The sequence below is a fragment of the Natrix helvetica genome, assembly GCF_964273705.1.
Source record: "Natrix helvetica genome assembly, chromosome: 3".
Classification (NCBI taxonomy): domain Eukaryota; kingdom Metazoa; phylum Chordata; class Lepidosauria; order Squamata; family Natricidae; genus Natrix; species Natrix helvetica.
In genome coordinates this window covers 141,883,564-141,906,127 of record NC_138549.1, presented here as the reverse complement: position 1 = coordinate 141,906,127, position 22,564 = coordinate 141,883,564, and the positions used below count along the sequence as shown (strand labels likewise).

The 22,564-nt window shown below is 38.0% G+C and overlaps 2 protein-coding genes across 2 annotated transcripts in view; one reads left to right on the top strand and one right to left on the bottom strand.

Annotated features, from left to right (window-relative positions):
* Positions 1 to 6,573, top strand: part of TRPC4AP (transient receptor potential cation channel subfamily C member 4 associated protein) — a 38,230-nt gene extending 31,657 nt beyond the window's left edge. The window contains exons 15-19 of the mRNA XM_081948062.1: positions 1,394 to 1,534; positions 1,641 to 1,749; positions 2,229 to 2,341; positions 2,476 to 2,682; positions 4,858 to 6,573. Of these exons, the coding sequence (XP_081804188.1) occupies positions 1,394 to 1,534; positions 1,641 to 1,749; positions 2,229 to 2,341; positions 2,476 to 2,682; positions 4,858 to 4,995 (708 nt within the window). The 3' untranslated portion in view covers positions 4,996 to 6,573. The remainder of the gene's footprint in view (positions 1 to 1,393; positions 1,535 to 1,640; positions 1,750 to 2,228; positions 2,342 to 2,475; positions 2,683 to 4,857) is intronic.
* A 1,832-nt stretch (positions 6,574 to 8,405) lies between these two features.
* MYH7B (myosin heavy chain 7B) overlaps positions 8,406 to 22,564 on the bottom strand; it is a 52,209-nt gene continuing 38,050 nt past the window's right edge. The window contains exons 27-42 of the mRNA XM_081948061.1: positions 21,900 to 21,990; positions 19,780 to 20,169; positions 18,494 to 18,620; positions 17,456 to 17,574; positions 16,454 to 16,650; positions 15,859 to 16,208; positions 14,627 to 14,751; positions 13,589 to 13,704; positions 12,944 to 13,136; positions 11,980 to 12,183; positions 11,747 to 11,872; positions 11,055 to 11,225; positions 10,643 to 10,747; positions 9,488 to 9,583; positions 8,991 to 9,125; positions 8,406 to 8,517 (exon numbers count right to left, since the gene is read on the bottom strand). Coding sequence (XP_081804187.1) covers positions 8,506 to 8,517; positions 8,991 to 9,125; positions 9,488 to 9,583; positions 10,643 to 10,747; positions 11,055 to 11,225; positions 11,747 to 11,872; positions 11,980 to 12,183; positions 12,944 to 13,136; positions 13,589 to 13,704; positions 14,627 to 14,751; positions 15,859 to 16,208; positions 16,454 to 16,650; positions 17,456 to 17,574; positions 18,494 to 18,620; positions 19,780 to 20,169; positions 21,900 to 21,990 — 2,557 coding nt within the window. The 3' untranslated portion in view covers positions 8,406 to 8,505. The remainder of the gene's footprint in view (positions 8,518 to 8,990; positions 9,126 to 9,487; positions 9,584 to 10,642; positions 10,748 to 11,054; positions 11,226 to 11,746; positions 11,873 to 11,979; positions 12,184 to 12,943; positions 13,137 to 13,588; positions 13,705 to 14,626; positions 14,752 to 15,858; positions 16,209 to 16,453; positions 16,651 to 17,455; positions 17,575 to 18,493; positions 18,621 to 19,779; positions 20,170 to 21,899; positions 21,991 to 22,564) is intronic.

The window sequence follows — 22,564 nt, the reverse complement described above, 5'->3', positions numbered from 1 at the left end:
TCGCCGCAGGAGAGGCCGCAAAGGCGCCACCCGGTCTAGGGCCCCGGTAGTCGCACTATTCCATGCGTCCACCAGGTCCTCTACTCGAGGGCGGGTCAGATCCACAGGAGGTGGCCCAAGCTCCGTCTGGAACCTATCTGGTTCCATCAGGCGCTTGGGGCGGAACCATCTAATGCCTTCCGGTTCCGCCTCCTCGCGGTGGGGGGTAGCACCAGGGAAGTCAAGCCGGAGAAGTGAGTGATCCGACCATGACAGGGGAATAATGGCTAGATCCCCTATTCCCAGATCACTCGTCCACTGGCCAGAGACAAAGACAAGGTAAGGCAAGGAATGCAGCGGGGCTGAACAGTTAAGAGGCATGCCTCGCTTCTCCCCCCCCCCCCACCTGCCCCTCTAGCTAAAGGGGCGGCGTGGAAGGGAACCAGGCAGGCTGCCTTTACCATTGGGGCGAGGTGGGCGGTGTTGGGCTGTGAGGCGCGCCTCTTACCTTTCCAGGCCCGTTGTGTTCCTCGCCCTTTTATCCAGTGAATCCCCTTGTAAAAAACAACCTCATGAGTTCAACTCGCAAGTTTTTTTTTACAAGGGGCTTCAGTGGACAGAAGGGCGAGGAACGCAGCGGAGCTGTCAGTCTGGTAGCGCTAGGACGCGCACCTCGCTTCTCTCCCCACCTGCCACCCCTCGCTAAAGGGGCGGCGGGGAAGGAAACCAGGCAGGCTGCCTTTACCATTGGGGTGGGGTGGGTGGTGTTTTGTTGCGCAAGAGGGGACCAGCAGGAGGGGGTGATCGCATTGCTGGCCTGCCGCTCTTTTTGCGGCGGGCCCTCTTTTTGCCTTGGAAGCTGTACCAATAGGTGATGGCGGGGACCAGTTGTGCATGCGCTTAAATAGTTGGGGGCTGCCTTATTTTCGGGGGAGGGCTTATTATGGCGCATGCTCTGAAAAGCCCGATTGGGCTTATTTTCAGGGCGTGTCTTATTTTCGGGGGAAACACCATAATGAAACATATTTTTGTAGTATGTAACAAAAAAATCTTGTTGCCAAATTAATGTTTGATTTTAATATCATGCTACTATATTATTAATTGTATTTTAAGAGCCATGGTAGCATAGTCGTTAGAATGCGGTATTGCAAACTAATTCTGCTGACTATCAACTGCCAGCAATTCAGCAATTCAATTCTTACTGGCTCAGGATTGATTCAGCCTTCCATCCTTCTGAGGTTGGTAAAATGAGGACCTAGATTGTTGGGGGAAATATGCTGACTCTGTAAACTGCTTAGAGAGGGCTGTAAAGCACTGTGGAGCAGTATTTAAGTTTAAGTGCTGTTGCTGTTGTTATTGTAATAAAAAATATAATAGCTTGAACCTATAGTAATAGTCCGTTTAATCTTGCCAGCATATTCTGTACTGCATTGTTGATAGTGAATGCAAATCACGAGACGTGCTTCAAAGTTATTTTGATCTTCTGGGGGAACTGATGAAATTCAACATAGATGCTTTCAAGAGGTTTAATAAATACATCAATTCAGATGAAAAGGTAAAGCTAAAATCCTAGAATCCTTTTTATACCTTTTTAGTATTACATTTGTTTATTTATTTATACATAGTATTCACGATAGAGCCTAATGATTCCAATATTTTAGTTTCAGATATTTTTGAATCAAATCAACAGTTCACTGGTTGATTCCAACATGTTGGTTCGTTGTATTACTTTGTCTCTGGATCGATTTGAGAGCCAGTCAGATATTAAAGGTAAAATAATTTTTTTGAGGCCAAGGAACAACATTAAAAATCTGCGCAAATATGTCCTTTTGCAGCTTACCTGTACAACCTTTAGGCATTGCTAGAAATACCTTGAGATCATTAACACAGTTTATTCATAAATGTAGTTTAATCTGTTGAAATGCTGATGAACAACAATAGCTTCCTTGAAGCAAATACTCCAATATAGCCAACAATTTTGCTCGCCATTGTACGATCAAGATTTGTATAGGAAACAAATTCCCCTTGTCTAAATACCATCAGTTCCCATCATTGAAACCACATGGGCTAATGCCACATTTTCTTTGAAGAGACCAAAATTATCATTCTGAAAAGCACTTCTATTACAACCAATCTTTCCAGTTATGAATGGAAGTCATATTAACAGTGCTTCCCCCACCCCTTCTTTTCGGAATTACAACTCATTCAGGACTCATCATTTTAAATCTAACACACTTCCTTTTTTGTAGTTGCAGAAGTCTTGTCTGAGTGCCGCCTATTATCATACATGTCACAGATGTCCATGAGGATGTCCTTTCTTTTCCGACTCATTAATATTATTCATGTACAAACACTGACCCAGGTAATACATGGCAATTGGATTTCAGAAATCATATGTCTATATTGATTGATAAAATGATATTTTATATCTTGATTGTATTCTGTAGAATAATTAATAATATGTTCTCTCATCTTGATTCTTTTTTTCAACTTTAGGAAAATGTAAGTTGTCTGAACACAAGTCTAGTTATCTTAATGTTAGCGCGAAGAAAAGACAAGCTTCCATTCTATCTGCGTACCCTTCAAGAGATGGAATATACGAAGAAATATCCTGGATTCATACTGAACAATTTTCATAGTCTTCTTCGTTTCTGGCAGCAGCATTACCTCAATAAGGACAAGGACAGCACCTGTTTAGAAAATGTAAGCCTGCAAGCTAAGTTCCATGCAGATATTTGTGTTTCAAAATTGTGAATCAGAGGAGAGGAGAAAGCTTTTGATGGAATAAAACAGATGCTCAATCATAAGAATGTATTATAATGGTAATGCCTAGCATGGTGGGTTGTATTTCACTGACAGTGAAGTGAAAATAAATTAAGATGTCTTGTTTGAGATTTCAACAATGGAAAATACTCATTGTTTTTGTAGTGTTTCTTGCTTGTAAGCCTAAACAGGTATAGGAACATTCTGGTACTATCCAAGTGACTATTTACTGTGGACTTTTTCAAACCAGAATTGCTGCATTATATGTTTTTAATACAAATAGTTTTACTGTTTTAGCTGTAGGAAAATGCTGCCTGATTAGAAAATGTCTGTACAATCTATGTGTTTGCAAAGGGACCCTTTTCGGCCTTCAAGAACAAGGTCCTTTATGTTGTGCAGTGATCAGCATAAGCACATAGCAATCTTCCACAAAGATGGTTATTAATGACAGCCACATTTCAGAATGCATTGCAGTATGATATCAACAATTCCAAAATATTCAATAAAAAAATCCATGCATCCTAGACTAGTTAAAATGATTGTATTGAGAATTCAGGTAATTGAACTCTTGGACTAAATATTCCAATACATCCAGACAGATACATTTGTGTGTGATATTCTTACCAGGATGGACTTTTTGTGCTTCCATTTCAAACCAATACTGCATCGAGAATGTCAAACCTAAAAGCCTATTTCTTTCTGTGATAAAGGAAACTAGCTTTACAAGAATATAAAATATAGTACATGAAATGGATGACTCCAAAAAAGAATATAGAATTTCCATTGGCCAGAAAATTAAGCTTTCCTGATTATTTAATATAGCATGTATGTTCTGTAAAATGAGCAGATTTATTTAGCTTTGGATATTTAATTTATGTACTACCAAAATTACCTTTTCTTGGCCCAGAATGTTACATAAACTAACTAAAATATGACATTAGTCAAAATCTGCTAAAATAAGGGAAATAATTTCTTATTTAGTCACCTGCATACATAGGATAACCTAGCAAGCTTTCAGGGTTTCAATTCACTTTTGCTTCATTTTTCTTTTGTTGTCCTGTGTTTTCTCAACCAATTTTAGCTTATTTTGTTTATACTGGACCAAATTCTCTATAGCATCTAGTTTTCTTGGAGATCAGGTTGATGAATTGTTGATGACTTCCAGTAACACCTCAACCTAACAAGATTGAGTCTCCAACATTTGGTGGCAAATTGCTAAATTTTTGATGCAATTTTAATGGACTTTTGGAGGCCCAAGATCAGTTTGGTGGGTTATGTTTTAACAGTTCCCACATCCGTTGTACCTCAAAATAACCCTTCAACACTTCCCTTCAAAAAGGGGCTAAACATTTCTACAGAGCATTTTTCATTACTGTTGTGGGAGGGGTGGGGGCAATTGCGTACAGTATGTGTTAGACTATCAATTCAAAACATTTAGTGGTATCTTCAAATACTAGCAGTGAGATGTTGATGGCATGTTAAAGTATGTATTTATTTAGGAAATTTAGATGACTGCCCAATTCACTCATAATGACTCCAGACAGCTTACAGGAAAAAAACACCAAGTACAATATCTGAGATACCTGCACAAACCATTTGATGGGTTCCCAGGCCCGTTGGCAAATTAATGTTTTCAGGCCTTTTGTAAGAATATCAAGATGGAGGTCAGTCTTATCTCTTCAGAGATCATGTTCCACACAGAGAGAGCTATCACAGAAAAGACCCTTTTCTTGGCCCCACTAGGTAGACCTCCTTAACTGAGGGTGACCTGTAAAATATCCTGCTTCCCCACTATATTCTGATGTAAGTGGAAAAATATATCCCTTCAAATAATCTCGACCCCCCCCCCAAAGCCAAGTAGGGGTTTAAAAATGATAACCAGCCCCTTGAATGGAATCCAGAAGCAAATCCACAACCCATGCAGTTCCTGCAAGAGAGATGTCACATGTGCGAATCTAGATTGCATAAAACTAGGCGGGCTGCCATATTTTGAACTAACCGAAGCTTCCAGATCCTTTTCAAGAGCATATAGAATCCCATTTGTACTACTTGCAAGCCATATTCCAGAGACATTTGTTTTGTTGGTGCTTACTTTTCTTTCTTTTCCCTTTACAGAGTTCATGTATTAGTTTTTCCTATTGGAAAGAGACTGTGTCTGTTCTGCTTAGTACAGATCAGACATCACCTTGTGCCATAGTTAGCTACATTGATGAGCCGTACATGGAGATTGACAGAGACTTCACTGAAGAGTAACGCCACCGGTTCTCACTTCCAGTGGACAATACCTCAGAGGGAATCTTGCAGACGTTGGATTTTCAGGGATATGCTGTGTGCACAAACTTGGAACTATGGAATATTACTATCTTAATGTATTTTCTTCCCTTGCCCCACCGCCCTCTTTAAAGAGCAGGATTTCACAAACTTGAAACGCATCACATATTCAGGGAAATCTGCATACTGCTTGGAATTGTCTGCAAAAAAAAAAAAGTCCACTTTTCCATGCTCATTATGACTAGAAGCCTTTGAGCTTGGTAGGTGGAATCTTTCCAATATGCAAGGGTTAGCTGTGATTTTCCTTCTGGTAACCCAAATTAGAAGTTAAAAGGAGAGGTAATTTCCTAAGCTGGTTTTATGAGCACACCTAACGTACACCAGCCATTCTTAAGTCATCATAAAAATGTGACTCCTAATTTTTCTCATTTTTTCCCTTTGTTTTGCATTTCAAGAGGATCGTGTGTGCAATTCACTTTTAAATACGTAAAAATAATGGCGTGTCCTTTTTCTCTGCAAATGATTTTAGAAATGTTTCCTACTAAACTGTCCCATTCTCCTCTTTGGTTCACTGTATTATTGCATTCAGAAGTACCTCTCTCTGGTCTGTGGATTTGTCTTCAATGGACTTTTACAGTGCTGTCTAGAACAGGTATATATTACAGTGATGGAAGTAGTTGGCTTTTTTCCCTGGCTTTATTTGTTTGCTTGCTTGTTCATTAGGTTTACAGATACAATCAGTGGAAAAACAAGGAAGAATAAAAAGAACACAAAGGAAATTGAAAGAGTTTACTTACAAGCTTAGTAAAACTAACCAAATAAATTTCCAAATGATATTGATATAAATCTATGTATAGTTTTCAGATTATTAAAATTAGTGTTTCATAAAATAATTGACAACAGTTACCTATATGAATCAGATTGTAAATTAAAGAATACAAAAATTTCTCCCTGATCTAAAAAATGTGAATTTTACCAATCCTAAAAAGATTAAATATTAATCTAATATATAGGTTTATATCCAAATATTTTGGAAACATTTAATCAGTGCTTTCAAGTCTCCTTTTCATTTCCTTTTTCTTTTATTTTTATTGTTCCATTTCATTGTATCTGTAAATCTAATTGACAAAAAAGGGAATGAGAGCAAATAAATTAAACATTTATATAATTTTTTCTAAATTCTGCAGTCTGGCCATTTTGCTAATAAACAATGCAAATGGAGTTTTCTTCCACAGTATTGTATTGCTTTTGCTGAATATAAAATCTACTATTGAACAGAAAGGTGTACTAATTTGCATTCTGGAAACAGAGGCATCAGCTAAAATGACAGAATTAGCACCATCCGTTCTGATGTGTATGTGCCCGCACACCAGAACAATATATATAATACATATTGTTCCTAACGTGTAATAGTAACTGGAAGTTGTCTAGTCTACTACTGATACTTGTATTTCATATGGGGTGAATTATTCAGTAAATATGAAACTTGCTGTTGTAACTGCCGGTGTTTAAACAAGTTAGTTGGAAGACAGCTGGTGTTTGATTTCAGAAACCTTTTTTTTAAATAAAAGCTTCATTACAACATTGTGCTCAAGCACTTAATGGAATTTATGAAGCATTAGAACAGCCTTTTTTGTCCTTAAACATTCAACTATTCTTTCATGTGCATTTACAATTTTATAGCAATTTACAATTTTATTTTACCTTAAATAGAATAGATCCATGAAAAGCCTCTTGGTTGTATTCTGTTAAAAATTTATCCTTCAAAGGATGAAGTTTTTATTAGAATTGGCCATTAGAAATGTAATTAGAAGTGCAATAGCAAGAAATCTCCATGAAACCTACAATACTTGAAAGTAAGATATCATCTATTTCCCCATTCACATTTGCTGTGCATGCGCTATAGCACCTTATTTTTGGGCAAAAGTAATAGAAATAACAGGTCTCTTGTGGTTGATTTGCATACAAAATTATTAAGGTATTTACTGGGGACAAAGACGGTGTCCATTTGTTTTAATGATAAGAGCCGTGTCAAGAAAGCCCGACTGCTCCGTAATTGTCTAATTGTGAATCTATTACCTGAACAAAACAGCACTTTATTAAGGTTATCCCTATTGTTTTATTCTTTATGGCTTGTCAGAAATAAAATGGAAACTTTGGAGTAAATCATGTATCTTGCTTTAAAGGAATCTCTTAAGGGTATGTTTAAACTGGCTTCCCCAGTGGCCCTCTACTCCATTATACATCTGATGCCTTTGGAGAATGTCATTCAAGAATTTTAGTTTGGGACAAGTTTTGAGAGAGTCAGCTTCTACAACATCCTCACCCTCAATCCTAGGTCATTGTAGTGACTCAGTGATTGTAGTAAACTTTCAGGATTCAAATGCCTTTTGATTAGAATTGAAACATCAGCACAGTATGGCCATAGTCTACAAAAATGAATTCTAAGTACCTAATGCATACATATGTCTTGCCTTTGAATGACCATCCTTCTTTTTACTAATCAATTTGGCTTTCAGTGACACTGCTCTCACTAAAAAAAATAATAATACTTAGCTACTCTGAGGATGATTTACCTATCATGCTGTGTATTTATTTCTGGCTTTTCAGTGTAGTCGATTCCAAAGAGTTGGGTTGGATGTTTTGGCTCAGGGTGTATTATTGGCCTTTTGGTTCCTTACAGGGAAACCCGAGTGCCCATGTTCCTCTTCCACAGCTACTACTGCTGTAGATTTTCTTTGTGTATGATGAGAAAATACAGTAGCCTTGGATTACATATAAATTGCGTTGAGGAGCAATAGGTGGCAAATCACATTTAAATGTGGCTTTTTTTAAAAAAGGGAAATTGCTGAAGGAATGGAACTGTTTTGTGGCCAAAAGGCGACTTCCCTAGCCAGCAAATGTTTCTGGACATTTAATTATTTCACACAAATTAATGTTCATGCTGCCCAGATTAATACTGACTTACTAACACAACATAAATGTATTAAATGGAATAAAGAATTCTATTTTAAAACATGTCTCGAGAAATATCATTCAAAGAATTGCAGTTTGAGCTTGTTGTTAAAAGGTAGATCAATCAGGAATTCATAGCAGCAGGTCGCCAAGACTGTTGAATATTCCTCATGTTAGGCTGTGATAGCCAAATTCTGAAAGTCTGGTTACACCGGAGATTTTTTTTTTTTTAATGCAAGTCATAAAATGCTTTATTTTAGAAATACGTATTCCTTAAATAATAATGTTAATCTTGAAAGATGCTGCCAGACTCTTTCCACATTTGAGGTTTGGCCGTAAATAAGATATAAGACAAAGTTCCATTTTTTTAAAAAAAAAAGCCTCATAGGGAGACATTCTACAGTTGAATATTCTCAAAAGAAGTTACACACCTTCCATCATGAGAATTAGACTTTATTTATTCACTACGGAGACAGAAATGACTGTTGCAGCCTTTATACAGACATATTCATCGAAGAGATGTTATCCTGGAGTTTCTTATTCTTCGTGCTGTTAACAATAATTAAAAAAAAAAGTTACACTCATGTTTGATTGCTACAGATAGCTTCTCAGAGCCCACTCTCCCTCTTTCATGAAAAATGGTTTCAATTGTTTTGTGGCTTGGATCTTCCACATCAGAATACAATGATGTTTATCATTATTGTATTCGGATTACATATTACATTGTTGAAAGCTCAACTCAGCCTGTGATACATTGTTTTCATGCTTCAAGATTTTTGTCTGACTTAAGCAAGCAAAAACAGAGAACACATTAATCTTTCTCATGCCCTGTGTCTCAGCCATCCTTCCTGCTATCTATTCCCTGATTTATACATCGATTACGGCTGAGTAGCCTTTAGTGAAGCCAATGAAATCACATCACATCAAGAGTTAATGTGTGTTCCCCAACAGTTTATCCATTAAGGAATGAGACTGATGGGGAGATAATTACCATGCTTTACCTCAGGCAACATTGTTCTCACCTTCAGAGGAACTTCCCTAGTGCGAGTACGCAGCTTGTTCACTTGCGTCTCTGCAATATCTGCTCGTTCCTCAGCGTCATCAAGCTCATGTTGCACTTTGCGGTATTTGACCAGGTTGGAGTTGGCTTGTAGCTCCTATAAGAAAAAGATGGAATTTGATGTAGTGGAACCAGATATGGGAAAAATTCTTGGCTGCACTAAATGACTGAGGAATTATGGCAAACAATGTTCTAGGCACACGAAAGGTTTGGCACATTTTCGATAGTAGTAGGGACACTAATGCCTCTTTAATCCAGAGAGTTAAGATGTAGAGCCAAGGGAGTTGGTCTTCCTAAGTACTTTGGAGAAGTCTGAATTTCTAAAGTGTCATTTTGGAATTGTATTTTTAAATTAGATTTCTGGCACAGTAATACTGATACAAATAGACGATTAAGGAAACTGGAATTGACTAGAACTAGCATTTTATTGCCTTTTAAATTGCTGGAATCCCTACTTACTGCCTCCTCAAACTGACGCTTGTAGCTCTTGACTTTGCTCTGCAACTTGTCAATCAATTCCTGCATTCGTGCCAGGTTCTTCCGGTCCTCTTCAGTCTGAAATGTAATAATCAAATATCTGGTTCACCCCATATATGTTACCATATGACTGTATAAAAGTGTAAGTTTTCTGATAAAACTTGATATAGTGGACCTTGGTTTAGTGGATTTCCAAAATAATGAGCTTTTTTTTTTCATTTTAACTCCACCCCCTCTCATCCATCAAATTGAGGTTTTGTTTTATTGCAAGTGATGTCATTTTACATGAGCTATGTAATTACACAAATAAATTGATTCAAAGGATGTACATTTGGATTTAACATAACATATTTAACAGATAGTTGGATTTAATAGACAAACCCTCCCTCTAATTGGATAGCTAAACTGAGATTCTACTCATATTCCATAGAAGAAATTTCTGAAGCATTCTCACTTGTTGGAAATATGTCCTCCCTCTTCCTGATTTGTCTATAGGTTATTTATGACCCAGATTGTTGAAGGCAATATGCTGACTCTGTAAACTGCTTAGAGAGGGCTGTAAAGCACTATGAAGCGGTATATAAGTCTAAGTGCTATTGCTATTTTGAGCAAAGTATTCAAATTTGATTCCTATTACTGAGCTTTCCTTTCATTGATAGAAATGTACTAGAGAAGATGACATGGGAAAAATATAGTTTGATTTGGAAATACAATAAGAGAATTTTGTGAATGATCTCTAGCCTAAGTCTTGGTTTTTTGTACTATTTACTCAAACCTAGGTGTTTTGGTCAATAGCTTTAAAGGATAATTGATCTTGTTAGCTGTGCAAACTAATTGATAATCGTGTAGCCAAAGTGATGACATGATATGATGCCCATCAGTTTTGTCTGTGAAATAAAATCACAAATCCAAATTAGACTGAGGACAATACTTCTTGCTCTCATTCCAAATGAAACAACCTTGGAGTTTGCTGTCTCCTGAAGAACTTTGAATTATGCTAAAATGGTGGGATATCTGCAGGCAAAAGGAGAGGCTTCACTTTTGTATAATGCTCCCCCTATGTTTTTTGTTGGTTTCACCCTATGTGTTAATGAAAATGGATCTGAGGATTCAATGTGAAGATGATGACATTTGTACCTGATAAGTCAATTCTTTGACTCTTCGCTCATACTTGCGAATGCCCTTCTGAGACTCTGCATTCTTCTTCTGTTCTAAATCCAACTCACCTTCTAGTTCTCGTACCTGAATAAGATCAAACAGTACAGTTAAGTTCTTTTGCCTTCTTCCTTGGCTCAGAAAATGAAGAAATATATTGTTTGTCATGCTTCACAAAGCATTGGAAATGTCATAGGATATTAATGGACTACAACGTGACGAGGGATTATTGCCTCTTCAGCAGAGCCTTGCGAATATGATTGTATTTAACTTTAAATGATTTCAGACCTCACTGAATCCAAACTTTTAATAACCCATCTAGTTTTATTAGCCACATAATCCACAAGAAATTAGGATCTTGCCAGAAAAAGTAGGTGTTCTTTGAAATACTAACCCTGGCTTCCAGTTTTTGAATCTGCTTCTTGCCCCCTTTAAGGGCAATCTGCTCGGCTTCATCCAGCCTCATTTGTAGATCTTTGATGGTCTGTTCCATATTTTTTTTCATCCGTTCCAGATGGGCACTTGTATCTTGCTCTTTCTTCAGTTCCTCTGCCATCATGGCTGCCTGATAGGGACAACAGCCAAAACATTCATTTGGTATTAAAACTAGCTACTGTGACTGATTATGAAAATTACAGCTAACTGATCTGGAGGGCGCTAGTTTGAGATAAGCTGGCTTACAAGTTCAGTAATATCTGATCCTGCTGCCAGATATTAGATATTGCCAAACGTTGAGTTCCCCATCAATGAAAGTTGCTAGATGCTATCAGTGGTGGGTTGCCAATTTTTTTACTATCAGTTCGGGCGCATCCCCATGTGCGCCCCCATGTGCAGAAACGTCCGGACGGGTGGCTGGAGCCTCTCACCACCACTAATACTGGTTTGCCTGATCCAGGCCAAACTGGGAGCAACCCACCTCTGGATACTATTCAAATACTCCTTTTCATTGTATATTTGCTATTAAGCTCCATAGAAAAGAACTATGGGAAACACTGGGGAAGGAAACTGCCACACCAATAAAGGCCTATATGAAAAATCAGTGTAGCCCTCACCATATTCCCACCCCTGCTCTTTAAGGCCCCTTACATCAGTGATGGCTTTTTTAGCCTTCTCTTCAGCATTTCGACATTCTTGCACTGCGTCTTCCACTTCAGTGCTCAGCTGTGAAATATCTGTCTCCATCTTCTTCTTCTGATTAATCAGGCTTGTATTCTGGTTGGGAAGAAAACAGTTAACCATGAAAATGTTCCCACTTTTCCCATCTTGAACTGATTCCAATAGTGATTATCCCTGCTTGAAATGACTATTCTCCAGCTCACCTGGGTGTGTAATAGATTGACTCTTTCTGTTGCCTCTATAAGCTCCTGTTCAGCCAATTTCCTTCCACGTTCTGCCTGTTCCAAGGATGCCCGCAGCTCTTCCACTTCAGCCAGCAACAGGTTGTTACGCCTCTCCAAGGCACCTGCCTGCTCCTTCAGATCATCATTATAGCGTAGAGTGTCATCCAGTTCAATCTGCAAATCCTGGGGATCGTATCAAGGGAAGTCAGTTTTAACACAAGAAAAAATAAAAGTTGTTTTGCAAAACTCAACGAACCACTAAAGATGTAAAACAATGATTCCCAATAGTGAACATCAAGTAAGAGGGTGAGCTACCTGCAGCTTTGGGGCCACATAAAGATTTCCAGCCACCAGAGGGTCCCAAAATCGCACTACCTTGTTACATACTGACAGCCAGTATGGTAGGTTCCACCAAGGTCCTCCGATCTGGCGGGAAAACACTTAAAGCTGATTGGCCAAGCCATTTGACAGCTCCCTATAAAAGGGCTAGCTGTCAAACGGAGCGGTGCTGGCTTGTACATAGTTGTTCTAATAAAGAGCTGTTGTTTTGCCACTAAGCCTGAGTCTGTCTCATCCATTCACCCGATTCAACATACCTCATGACAAACTCCTGACTTTCTATTGCCTTTAGCTTCTTGGGACTGAAATAACATTCTTAACAGTGCATTAAGTTCCTAGCTAATAAATCCAGTCTGAGGGGAGAAACCAATTCCCCATGGGGGGAGGGGGGATGCGAACAGTTTTAGCTGTATCCCACAGTGGCTATGACTGCACAGTGCTTTGCATTCTCTGCAGCCCTTGAAGACAGAAAAATAATAGCACATGCCACTTCCAAATAAAACTGCCACCTTTTAATATAAGGTGATAATCACTGAGAAGATTGGAAAAGAGAGCCCCAGCTGGCTGATAGACTACATTTACTTGAGAAATGATTAAGACAGACCTTCAGTTGGGATTGGAGCTGCCGCACCAGTTTCTGAGACTCAGCAGCCTGACGATTGGCATGACTCAGCTGGATCTCCATCTCATTGAGATCTCCCTCCATTTTCTTTCGCAACCTGACAGCCTCATTTTTGGCTTTGGCTTCAGCATCCAATGAGGCCTGCATGGAATCCATGGTTCTCTGATGATTACGCCTGGAAGAAAAAAGAAAAGGGTTTTAGTGTGAGGCACTTAATTTGTTAGCCCGAGTGGTGTGGTGGCATAGAGGTGGAGCTCTCGCCTCACAATCTGGAGGGTGTGAGTTTGATCCTAGGTAGAGGCAGATATTTCTCTCTCTGGGCACAATGAGAATATATCTGCGGAACAAAACTCCGCACTGGCAATAGGAAAGGCATCTGGCCAGTAAATACTCAGCTCCATTCAGTTGCCCAAACTCCACCCCACAAGGGATTATGGGGTCATTAAAAGAAGATGATGACTTAATTCATTAGCCCAGTAACACTGAACCATCAATGCAGCCTTGCTTTTTTCAACGGTGCCTCTGAAGGTAGATTTCCTCATTTGTCATGAAAATCTTACAAGATAATATCACTACAATTCATCCCATAAAGTATATAACAGAATCTCCAATGTGTCATATTTCTACCTTAGATTTTCAAACTCTTCATCTTTCTCTGCGAGTTTCCTATCAACATCAGCTTTGATCTGGGACAACTCCAACTGGATGCGCAGGGTCTTGCTCTCCTCATGTTCCAAGGCTCCCTTAAGTCACAGAAATATAAATAGTGATAAATCTCAACAGAAGTTCACTTCCCTTCAATGTGCTATATTCTGATTGTGGATTACAATCAACATTTCTGATCGCTGTCTTCCTTTTTAATTTTTCCCTTTTTTTTAAGAGATCAATTTTCATAATTACATCTTTTGACAAAGCTATGGTTGTCACTGATGAAAATTAAATTAAAATTAAAGGCCAAACAACTGGACACCATTTTACTTATCTGTGGATTAGGCAAACATCTTTATAATATCTATTCATTCTCAGGCATTAGGAGATCTTTGCAGAAAATCTAGAAATACATTTTTCTGAGCTCTAGATGCCATGTCAGACCCAGATAATGGCCTCCTCCTACTGTAGTGTTATTTATTGGGTTTTAAATACTGGATCAAAGACACATGGAGAAAGTAGCAAAAGGCAACAGCCAGATTGGGACAAACAGGAAGAGGGTTTGTTATAGGTCCTGTTGGATAATTGCTCTACTTAAACCATAATCTTTTTTAATCATGATTTGCTGAACAAACTAGTTTATGTAAAAGAAAGCCACTTATTCTTCATTATATTTATACCAAGCCAATATACCCTCACAGTTCCGCCAATTCCTATTTCATTTTTACCTCATGTTACACTGTTCCCTTCACACCCAATTCTTTGCCGCCTCCATTGTATTTGGAAAGTGATTTGGATACTACTCATATTGCTTGGTATACAGGTCACATTTAAATATTTATTGACTATGGCACAACAAGATAGTTCACATACTATGTTAAACCATAAACCATGGTTTACAGATCACTGCTGTGAATGCATTCAATATGTTGAATCCAAACCAAGTAAAGCATAATACCTGCTGATATGTCAAGTTTTAATAATAGCAAGGCTTACCACAATTATTCAAGAGCTTACCTCAGCTTCCTCTAAGGCTGCTTGGATGTCATTCTTTTCAGTCTCCAAGCCTTTCTTCAGTTTCTCAAGTTCATGGATGGTTTTTCCACTCATGCTAATTTGATCGGTTAGGTCCATTATCTCCTCTGAAGAGACCAAGACAAATAGTATACACTTATTTGTAGTCTGGAAACTTGGGTAACCCCCACCTATTGTTTGCATTCTCTACTGTATTCAAAATCATATTTAATTTCTAGTCTATAAGGTTAAACTTGGTTATGCCATCAGAGCAATTTCATGTCACTAGGGGTAATAGAAGATTTTGATCACATTGTGCTCCATTCACTGGTTTATAGAATGCTACCCTTTATTCCTACCTGCGTTTATACATTTTGTATTAATAGAATCACTTAAACCATCACCAGACTAATCTATCTGTTTTTTCTTTCCTTAATAATTATTAATGTCTAGGAGAAAGCAGTCAAAACTCACATCAAAGGGAAATAAGAGTAAAATACTTATTACAATTGAATGTAAGATTTCCTTGCACACACAACTTGCTCCAAGGAGCACAAAGGATTTCTCCTTTTATTTAAAGTCCTATGAATTATACCCGTCTAGAGTTGGCAACTGTTCCAAGATGCCATGGTTATCTGGGAACAGAACATCAATCTAACATTATCCAACATGTTATGGAGCTACAATATTGATATCAGACTTACAAAAAATTAAAAATACTGGCCCATCAATTTTCTACTCATTTTTTGATTAACTGGTTGGGATAAATAGATTATTGATCTATATCTATTTAATGGACAACCCACCTGTAACCTCTCCCAATCCCATCTTTGCAGCATTCCCCTTGAAATTGTACCACAGAAATATGACTACAAACTTTCAAATTGCAAAAGGACAATTTTCCACTATTTTTCAGAAAATAAATCAGCCCCAAAATCACCTCAAAAAGAACCATCTTTTTCTTTTAAACTTTTCGCTGCCTTCTTGTATAGAAGCAAATTCATACAGTCAAGTAATAAACAACCTAAAATTGAATGTGTAACAATGAAAATTCTGAGCCATTATGAATTAGGTATGGATAAACATACTGGCTTATATTACAAAAAGTATGTTAGAAAGCTGGTTTATTTCTTCTACTGTTTCTATCTTCTTGTTCTATATTTCTGCTTCTGCCTTAAGGATTTTTTTTAAAAGTTATACTGTGCCATTTAGAAGTGATACAGCCTTGTCGATACCTTGCAGATTCTTGTTCTCACGCTTGAGAGTCTCTAGATTCTCCAGGGACTCTTCATAGGCATTCTTGAGCTTGAAGAGTTCTGTGCTCAGGCTACGGGACTCTTTCTGAGAAGATTCCAGCTCTGCTTGCGTTTCCTCATATTTCTGTTTCCACTCAGCAATGATCCTGTCAAAACCACGTTGTTTCTTGTCCAAAGCAGCAGCAGCTGAGTTAGCTCTCTCCAGGTCAATGGACAGATCCTCTATTTCAGTCTGAAGACGATGCTTGGTTTTCTCCAGAGAAGAACATTTGGCATGGGCTGCTTCCACAGCCTCCTCTGCCTCTTGTAGACGGATGGCCAGCTTCTTCCTGAAATTTGCCAATCATGCTGATTAGATAGGGAAAGTATTGGAGCACACACTGGAGATCAAACTTCAGAAACCCTACTACTTCCATTGCATGGTGTCCTTCAACAAGTCCTAATATGGAATTTCCCCCTGCTTTCATTGCAAAAATGTTAATAGGCATAGCTGTGATACCAAAGTGCTTCCCTGTATCATAGAATTTTGATTCTCAGAATATACTTAGTGTGGATGACTATTATAGGAACTCACTTGGCTTCCTCTAATTCCTCTGTTCTCTGGATGGCATCTGTTTCATATTTGGTCCTCCACTGGGCCACTTCAGCATTGGCCTTGGACAAAGAACGTTGGAGCTCCCCTTTGGCTTCCACCTCCTCTTCATACTGCTCCCGCAGAAGGTCACAGTCATGGCGGGATGCTTGCAAAGCATGAGCCAAAGCATTCTTGGACTGAAAAGTTGAAAATTGTTGGGATTAAAATAAAATCAATTCTTTATCAAGCAGTTAATATTTCCAACTCTCTCCATGTCAAATAAATTGGGATTTGATATGTTCCCATAGATGCATTTTGAGAAGCATTGAGGTCTGGCTTGCTGCTGCCTATTTATCAGATGTATATGCTGCCCACTCCAATAATGACTCTATGAAGGTAATTATTTGTTAGGATAGCCATGGTTTATGAGAAAAATATGGATGTGTATAGTACACAGATCTGGTTTCTGCTGAACACAGAAATCAAAGATTATGTATATACCTGGCTATTCACATATTTGTTTCACATTTATATAGTCACCCATCTCCCAAAACATGACTTTGGGAAGCATATAATTAAAAAAAACACTATAATTTTTTTAACTCTTGATTTTTTTTCCTTCCACATTTTCAGATCAATGAAAATTTGGCTATTCTTATCTTGGCTTTGAGATGAGAAGGCATCTACCCAATGTTTATAGAGCTATTTTGTCTCATCAAGAATTGCTGATTCTTGTTTACTCACCAACATCATTTGAATGATATCAGCAAAGGAGAAAAATAAGTGCATATCTGGTAAGCAATCAGAATCTATAGTGCAGAATCTATGCAAACGATTTCTAAAATGACAAAGGAAGATTGCAAATGTTCCTCAAGTTTTGCAATCTGTTCAGAAATCCCCACTCTTAAAAACCACGCCTGGTTTTTAACAACATCAGTCTGAATCCAGTAAAATCATCTGTTCATAACCACAGATCTAATCTCTATATGTTTAAATAATCACCTTGGTCTCTTCTTCTAGCTGCCTTTTGAGTTCCTCAATGGTTTGGGTAAATGATGTTTTGCCCCGACTCAGCTGGTTTATAAGAGATTCTTTCTCTTCAAGGAGCCGACTAAGTTCACCTTATTGTGTAAAAATATATATATACATATCACGGTCAAATTTGTTCATTATAGTACTCATAGTTTTCAATTGCTTTAGTATCAAAACTAGACACAGTAAATTTCAGGATTGGTCCTGAATTCCAATGGATATTCTGTGAGTTCAACAGAAAAATTGAAAACTGTATCTTTTCAAGAAAGTGAAACTAGTTGATAATGATTCAAAGCTGTTCTTATATTGTACATGGTTCTTAGTTACTCTGCCATGTTTGCTGTTATCATCCTGGGCTTTATGAGTATGCTGTCAAATCAGTTAATAATTCATCTTTTCTTAATGATTAAGAAATGTTAATGAAACAATTACAGCAAATGTAAGCAATGTATATGCCCTCCCAGAAGTTAATGAAATACAGTAGTTTTGATTATTAATCATGCTGGCCAAGATGGACGGCAGTTGTATTTTATACAATTTTCTCCCCTAAAAACCTTCATAAGTGAGCCATTCTATGGCTGAGAAATCACACATTATGCTCAAATCCAATACACAAAGATTTCTCTACAACTTCTGCTAATCACAGATTCAAGAGAGAACAACATTTGTATACCTCTGATAATTTCAAAAGGTAGCATTCCCATGACAGATCACAGTGGCTGAAATTCCTTCTTCTACCCACTTCTGGAATTGTACAAATTCCCTGTTTTGTTTGTCTGTTTGTTTTTTGTACCAAATCAGATTTCTTCAAAGTTCTGCAGCGGCTTTAGTTCTTCATATGCCATAAATATATATGTAAGTATTAACATCAATAATCAATGCTATATTACTAGATTGATTTAATCTTGAGGAGACCCATTACATCTGCTATTCAAAAGTAAAAACTGCTCTGATAGATTTGACAGCTTAGTCTTTTCCCAGGGTCTATAAAGTGTTTCTGTAACATACCACTTTCAGTCTGCAGTCTGCCACGCTGGGTGCTCACTTCGGCCAGCTGACGCTGGAGCTCATCCACTTTTGATTTGGCTTCACTTAGCTGATCCTCATATGTCCGGCAGAGTTTCTCAGCATTTGCCTGTAACAGGAAGAAAAAGTTTGGATACATTCTGGAATTGTCTAAGAATTAAATAATCAAGGAAAAGGTCAGGTCTAGATTAAGAATTCTACTCCATGGTTCAGACTTTGGTATGATATTCATATGGTAGGTTTCTTAGCTTCCCAATTGAACACAAAACTGGGATCTATGAGTCGTTCTAAGAAGAGACAGCTACTGTTTTTTCCATCAGTCATTCAGAGTCCTGATCAGTCAGTGAAGCTAAGTCATACAGAAAGTGGGAAGAACAGTTATTGAAACCTGATTTCTGCATTAGATACATCTGATCTGTACTTCCAAATTGAGGGAAGACTGTCATCTTTTTTATCATATCAATTCTTTATTAGGAAAAATTAAGTTTTGTAATTTCTATAATTAATGTCAATTGATGTTTTTTTTTAAAAAAACAAAGACTGATTTATTTCTAGCCTTGTAGCATTTATTCTGTTTATGTTAGCCTTAAGGTTGGCTAAAATTATGTTGAACCAAAATCTGTTTTCAGTCTGTATTCTGAGATTATTTAACTACTGTGACACTTTTTTTAACCAGGTCTGCTGGTTTTTTTCCTTTACAGTCATTGAGTCTAGAAACTTGATAAGAGGAGAAGACCATTTTTCTCAATATGTTGTCTTTTGCATCAAAGATATGCTTTTTTAACATTTCAAAAGTAACTATATATTAGAATTATATATGTCTACATGTAGACCAGTGTTTCTCAAACTTGGCGACTTTAAGTCCTGTGGACTTCAACTCCCAGAATCCCCCAGCCAGCATAGCTGGCTGGGGAATTCTGGGAGTTGAAGTCCACAGGACTTAAAGTCGCCAAGTTTGAGAAACACTGATGTAGACAGTTCCGAAGGGACTGTGTAAACCGTCATGGTTGGCTGAGGAATTTGGAGCGTTGAAATCCACACATTTTAAAGTTGCCAAGTTTGAGAAAGTCTGGTCTAAACAGAAAAGGAAACTAGCATAGATCAAAGGGTTGACACAAAGCCCAAAATAGCAACTGTGGAAGGAATAAACCCTTCATCATACTGATAGCTCTTATACGAGACATTTACCCCACAATAACGCTCCCCTGCCATCCATTAATACACAAACAATAAGTTTTAATAGAATTCCACATGACTCAACCATTCACCTTGTTCCTTGTGAGGTAGTCAATGTTGGAAGCTAGATCATCCACTTCCATCTTCAATTCACTCTTCTCCTTTTCTAGCTTTTGCTTGACACGCTGCAAGTTGTCAATCTGCTCTCCCAGTTCAGCCACTGAGTCCGCATGCTTCTTGCGCAGGGTGGCAGCAGTTGACTCATGCTGCAAGGTGGCTTCTTCCAGGTCCCTGCGTAACTTCAAGAACTCTGCTTCACGTTTCTTGTTCAGCTCTATTTGGCAGGCTGTGGCACCACCCGCCTCTTCAAGCCGCTCACTCAGCTCTTCCAGCTCATGAGCTACTTCAGCTCTTTGCTTCTCCACTTTGGCTCTGGCAGCTCGTTCTGCTTCAAGCTCCTCTTCCAGCTCCTCAATTCGAGCCTGTAAGGAGATAACAAATGACAGGAACTACCAGAAAAATCTGTCCTGTTTCTGCCAGCTTTGCTTATACCTTTTCTACCTGGACTTTCACCTACATATATGTTAATTGTGGGGCGAGTGAAGAGGCAAGACTTGCGGCTAGTGCAACAGCTCTTTATTAGATAGATTAATATATACAAGTGCCAGAGCTGTCCGGCAGTTCCCTCTTTAAAGGGAGCTGTGTGACAGCTCAGCCACTGAGATCCCTTGAATGTTCCCATCAATTGCGAGAACCAATCCCTTTAAACTACAGACTTCTCGTCTGACAGGCGGACCAGAGGGAAACCTATGCCCAAAATTTCCCTCTCCATTACCATATTCAACAATACGGATCACTTAACCCTAGATGACCAGAATATTTAGAGTATACTGCAGTGGGCTACTTAAAAATCCTCATTAGCTACATGGAATGTTTACCCATTTTGATTTTTGCGATAAATAATATGCTGGAGAGGGGGGAATACTTCAACTTTTCTTTCAATTGTATTTTTTTTGTTCCAATGAATGAATTTTGTTCCAATGAAAACCATGTTACCCTGTTACTGTTGCTACTGTAATCCTATTTTCATTGCCCCTTTCCAGTTAACGACTCTTTTTATTCATGACAATATTGCATGGGAAGGGAACCCTCCAGGTGTGCTGAACTGAAACTTTCTGAAACTCTCACCATTTGTTACAATGGCTGTGGCTCCTGCAAACTTAAACTAAACAAGATAAGAAGAGTCACTCATTCAATGAATTTTTGATGTCATTCGCACCATGAAAGGTTTCTGAAGTATTGCGCTCTAACCTGCAGTGGTTAGAGTGCAGTACTGCAGGCTACTTCTGCTGACTGCCAGCTGACTGCAATTTGGCAGTTTGAATCTCACCAGGCTCAAGGTTGACTCAGCCTTCCGTCCTTCCGAGGGGGGTAAAATGAGGACTGATTGTTGGGGGCAATATGCTGACTTTGTAAACCACTTAGAGAGGGCTGTAAAGGGCTGTAAAGTGATAGATAAGTCTAAGTGCTATTGCTATGTAGAGTCTGATTACCAACTGCATGTCCCAAATCTAGAGCAAATTTATATTTTATTTCCCTTCTTCATGACTCCAAATTCTGAAGTTCACCAGTGCTAGTAGGTACTGATAGAAAAGAATATTTTCAGTTCCAGGTTGAAAGAGAGTCAGAGAGTTCTTGGTGCTCTCTGAGCTTGTTGTTTTCTTGCAGATGTTTATTACCAAAGTAGGTGAAAGCATCAGTGCACAAGCACCCAGGACTCTTCCGTCCTAGTAAGTCTTTCACCAGGAAACGTAGCTTCAGGGTTTTGCAGCTCCTCTTATAATAATTGATCAGATTATTGGTATATAATCAGACAAATGGATTTAACATGAAATCATTAAATAGGGACAGAGGAAGGTTCTCATCATTTATTTCATTTCTCTTTTGCATGGAGTAGGGTGGAGGGATTGTTTCCCCCTTTAGGGCCAACAGCTGATTGAGGAAGATAAACAATCCTTTTCTCATTGTTTTCAGTGTTGAAACATCAGCAAAAGAAAAAAAAACCTATCTTCAGACTGCTTTTGAGGAACTAGGAATAGAAATTACGGCACTATGGACAACCCATGAAGTAACCCAACTAAGATGGTCCATCTGCGGCCTCCATTTAAACACACACACACACACACACACACACACACACACATCTCTATACCTGGAGTTCTTTAATTTTTTTCTGCAGCTGAATTCCAAGAAGCTGTTCGTCTTCAATTCTTGAATTTAACTGGTTCATTTCAAAGTCTTTCCTATGAAAAAAATAAATAAATGTAACGCATGCATCTTATACTCATGATGCTTGATTCTTTAACCAATGTGATAATTTGTGACGTTTGTATTGCTTTCTTGCAAACAACAAGCTCAGAAAGCAACAAGGACTCCACAGTTCAACCCTGAGCTATATATAGACATAAATAAATAATAAATAAATAAATAAATAAATAAATAATAAATAAATAAATAATAAATAAATAAATAAATAAATAAATAAATAAATAAATAAATAAATAAATAAATAATAAATAAATATTCACTTTACGTATGGGGTAAAGAGGAAGATTTTGCTTCTGTTTTTCTTGAAGGCAAAATAAGCATGCTAAATAGCTGTACTACAAAACTTTTCATATTATCTTTTCTCTAGCCTGTCTGAATGAAACTTTTAATGGGAAATGGGAAAATCACTAAAAGCAAGAGAGGCAAGTCTTAATTAACAATAAGCATTTATGTTTCTCTAAAATCAGAAATGCATAAAATTATCTTTTGGCTATTGTCCCAAATTGAATATTTCTCCTGCAAGCAAAAGTTTCAGTGCCTTTTGTTAAC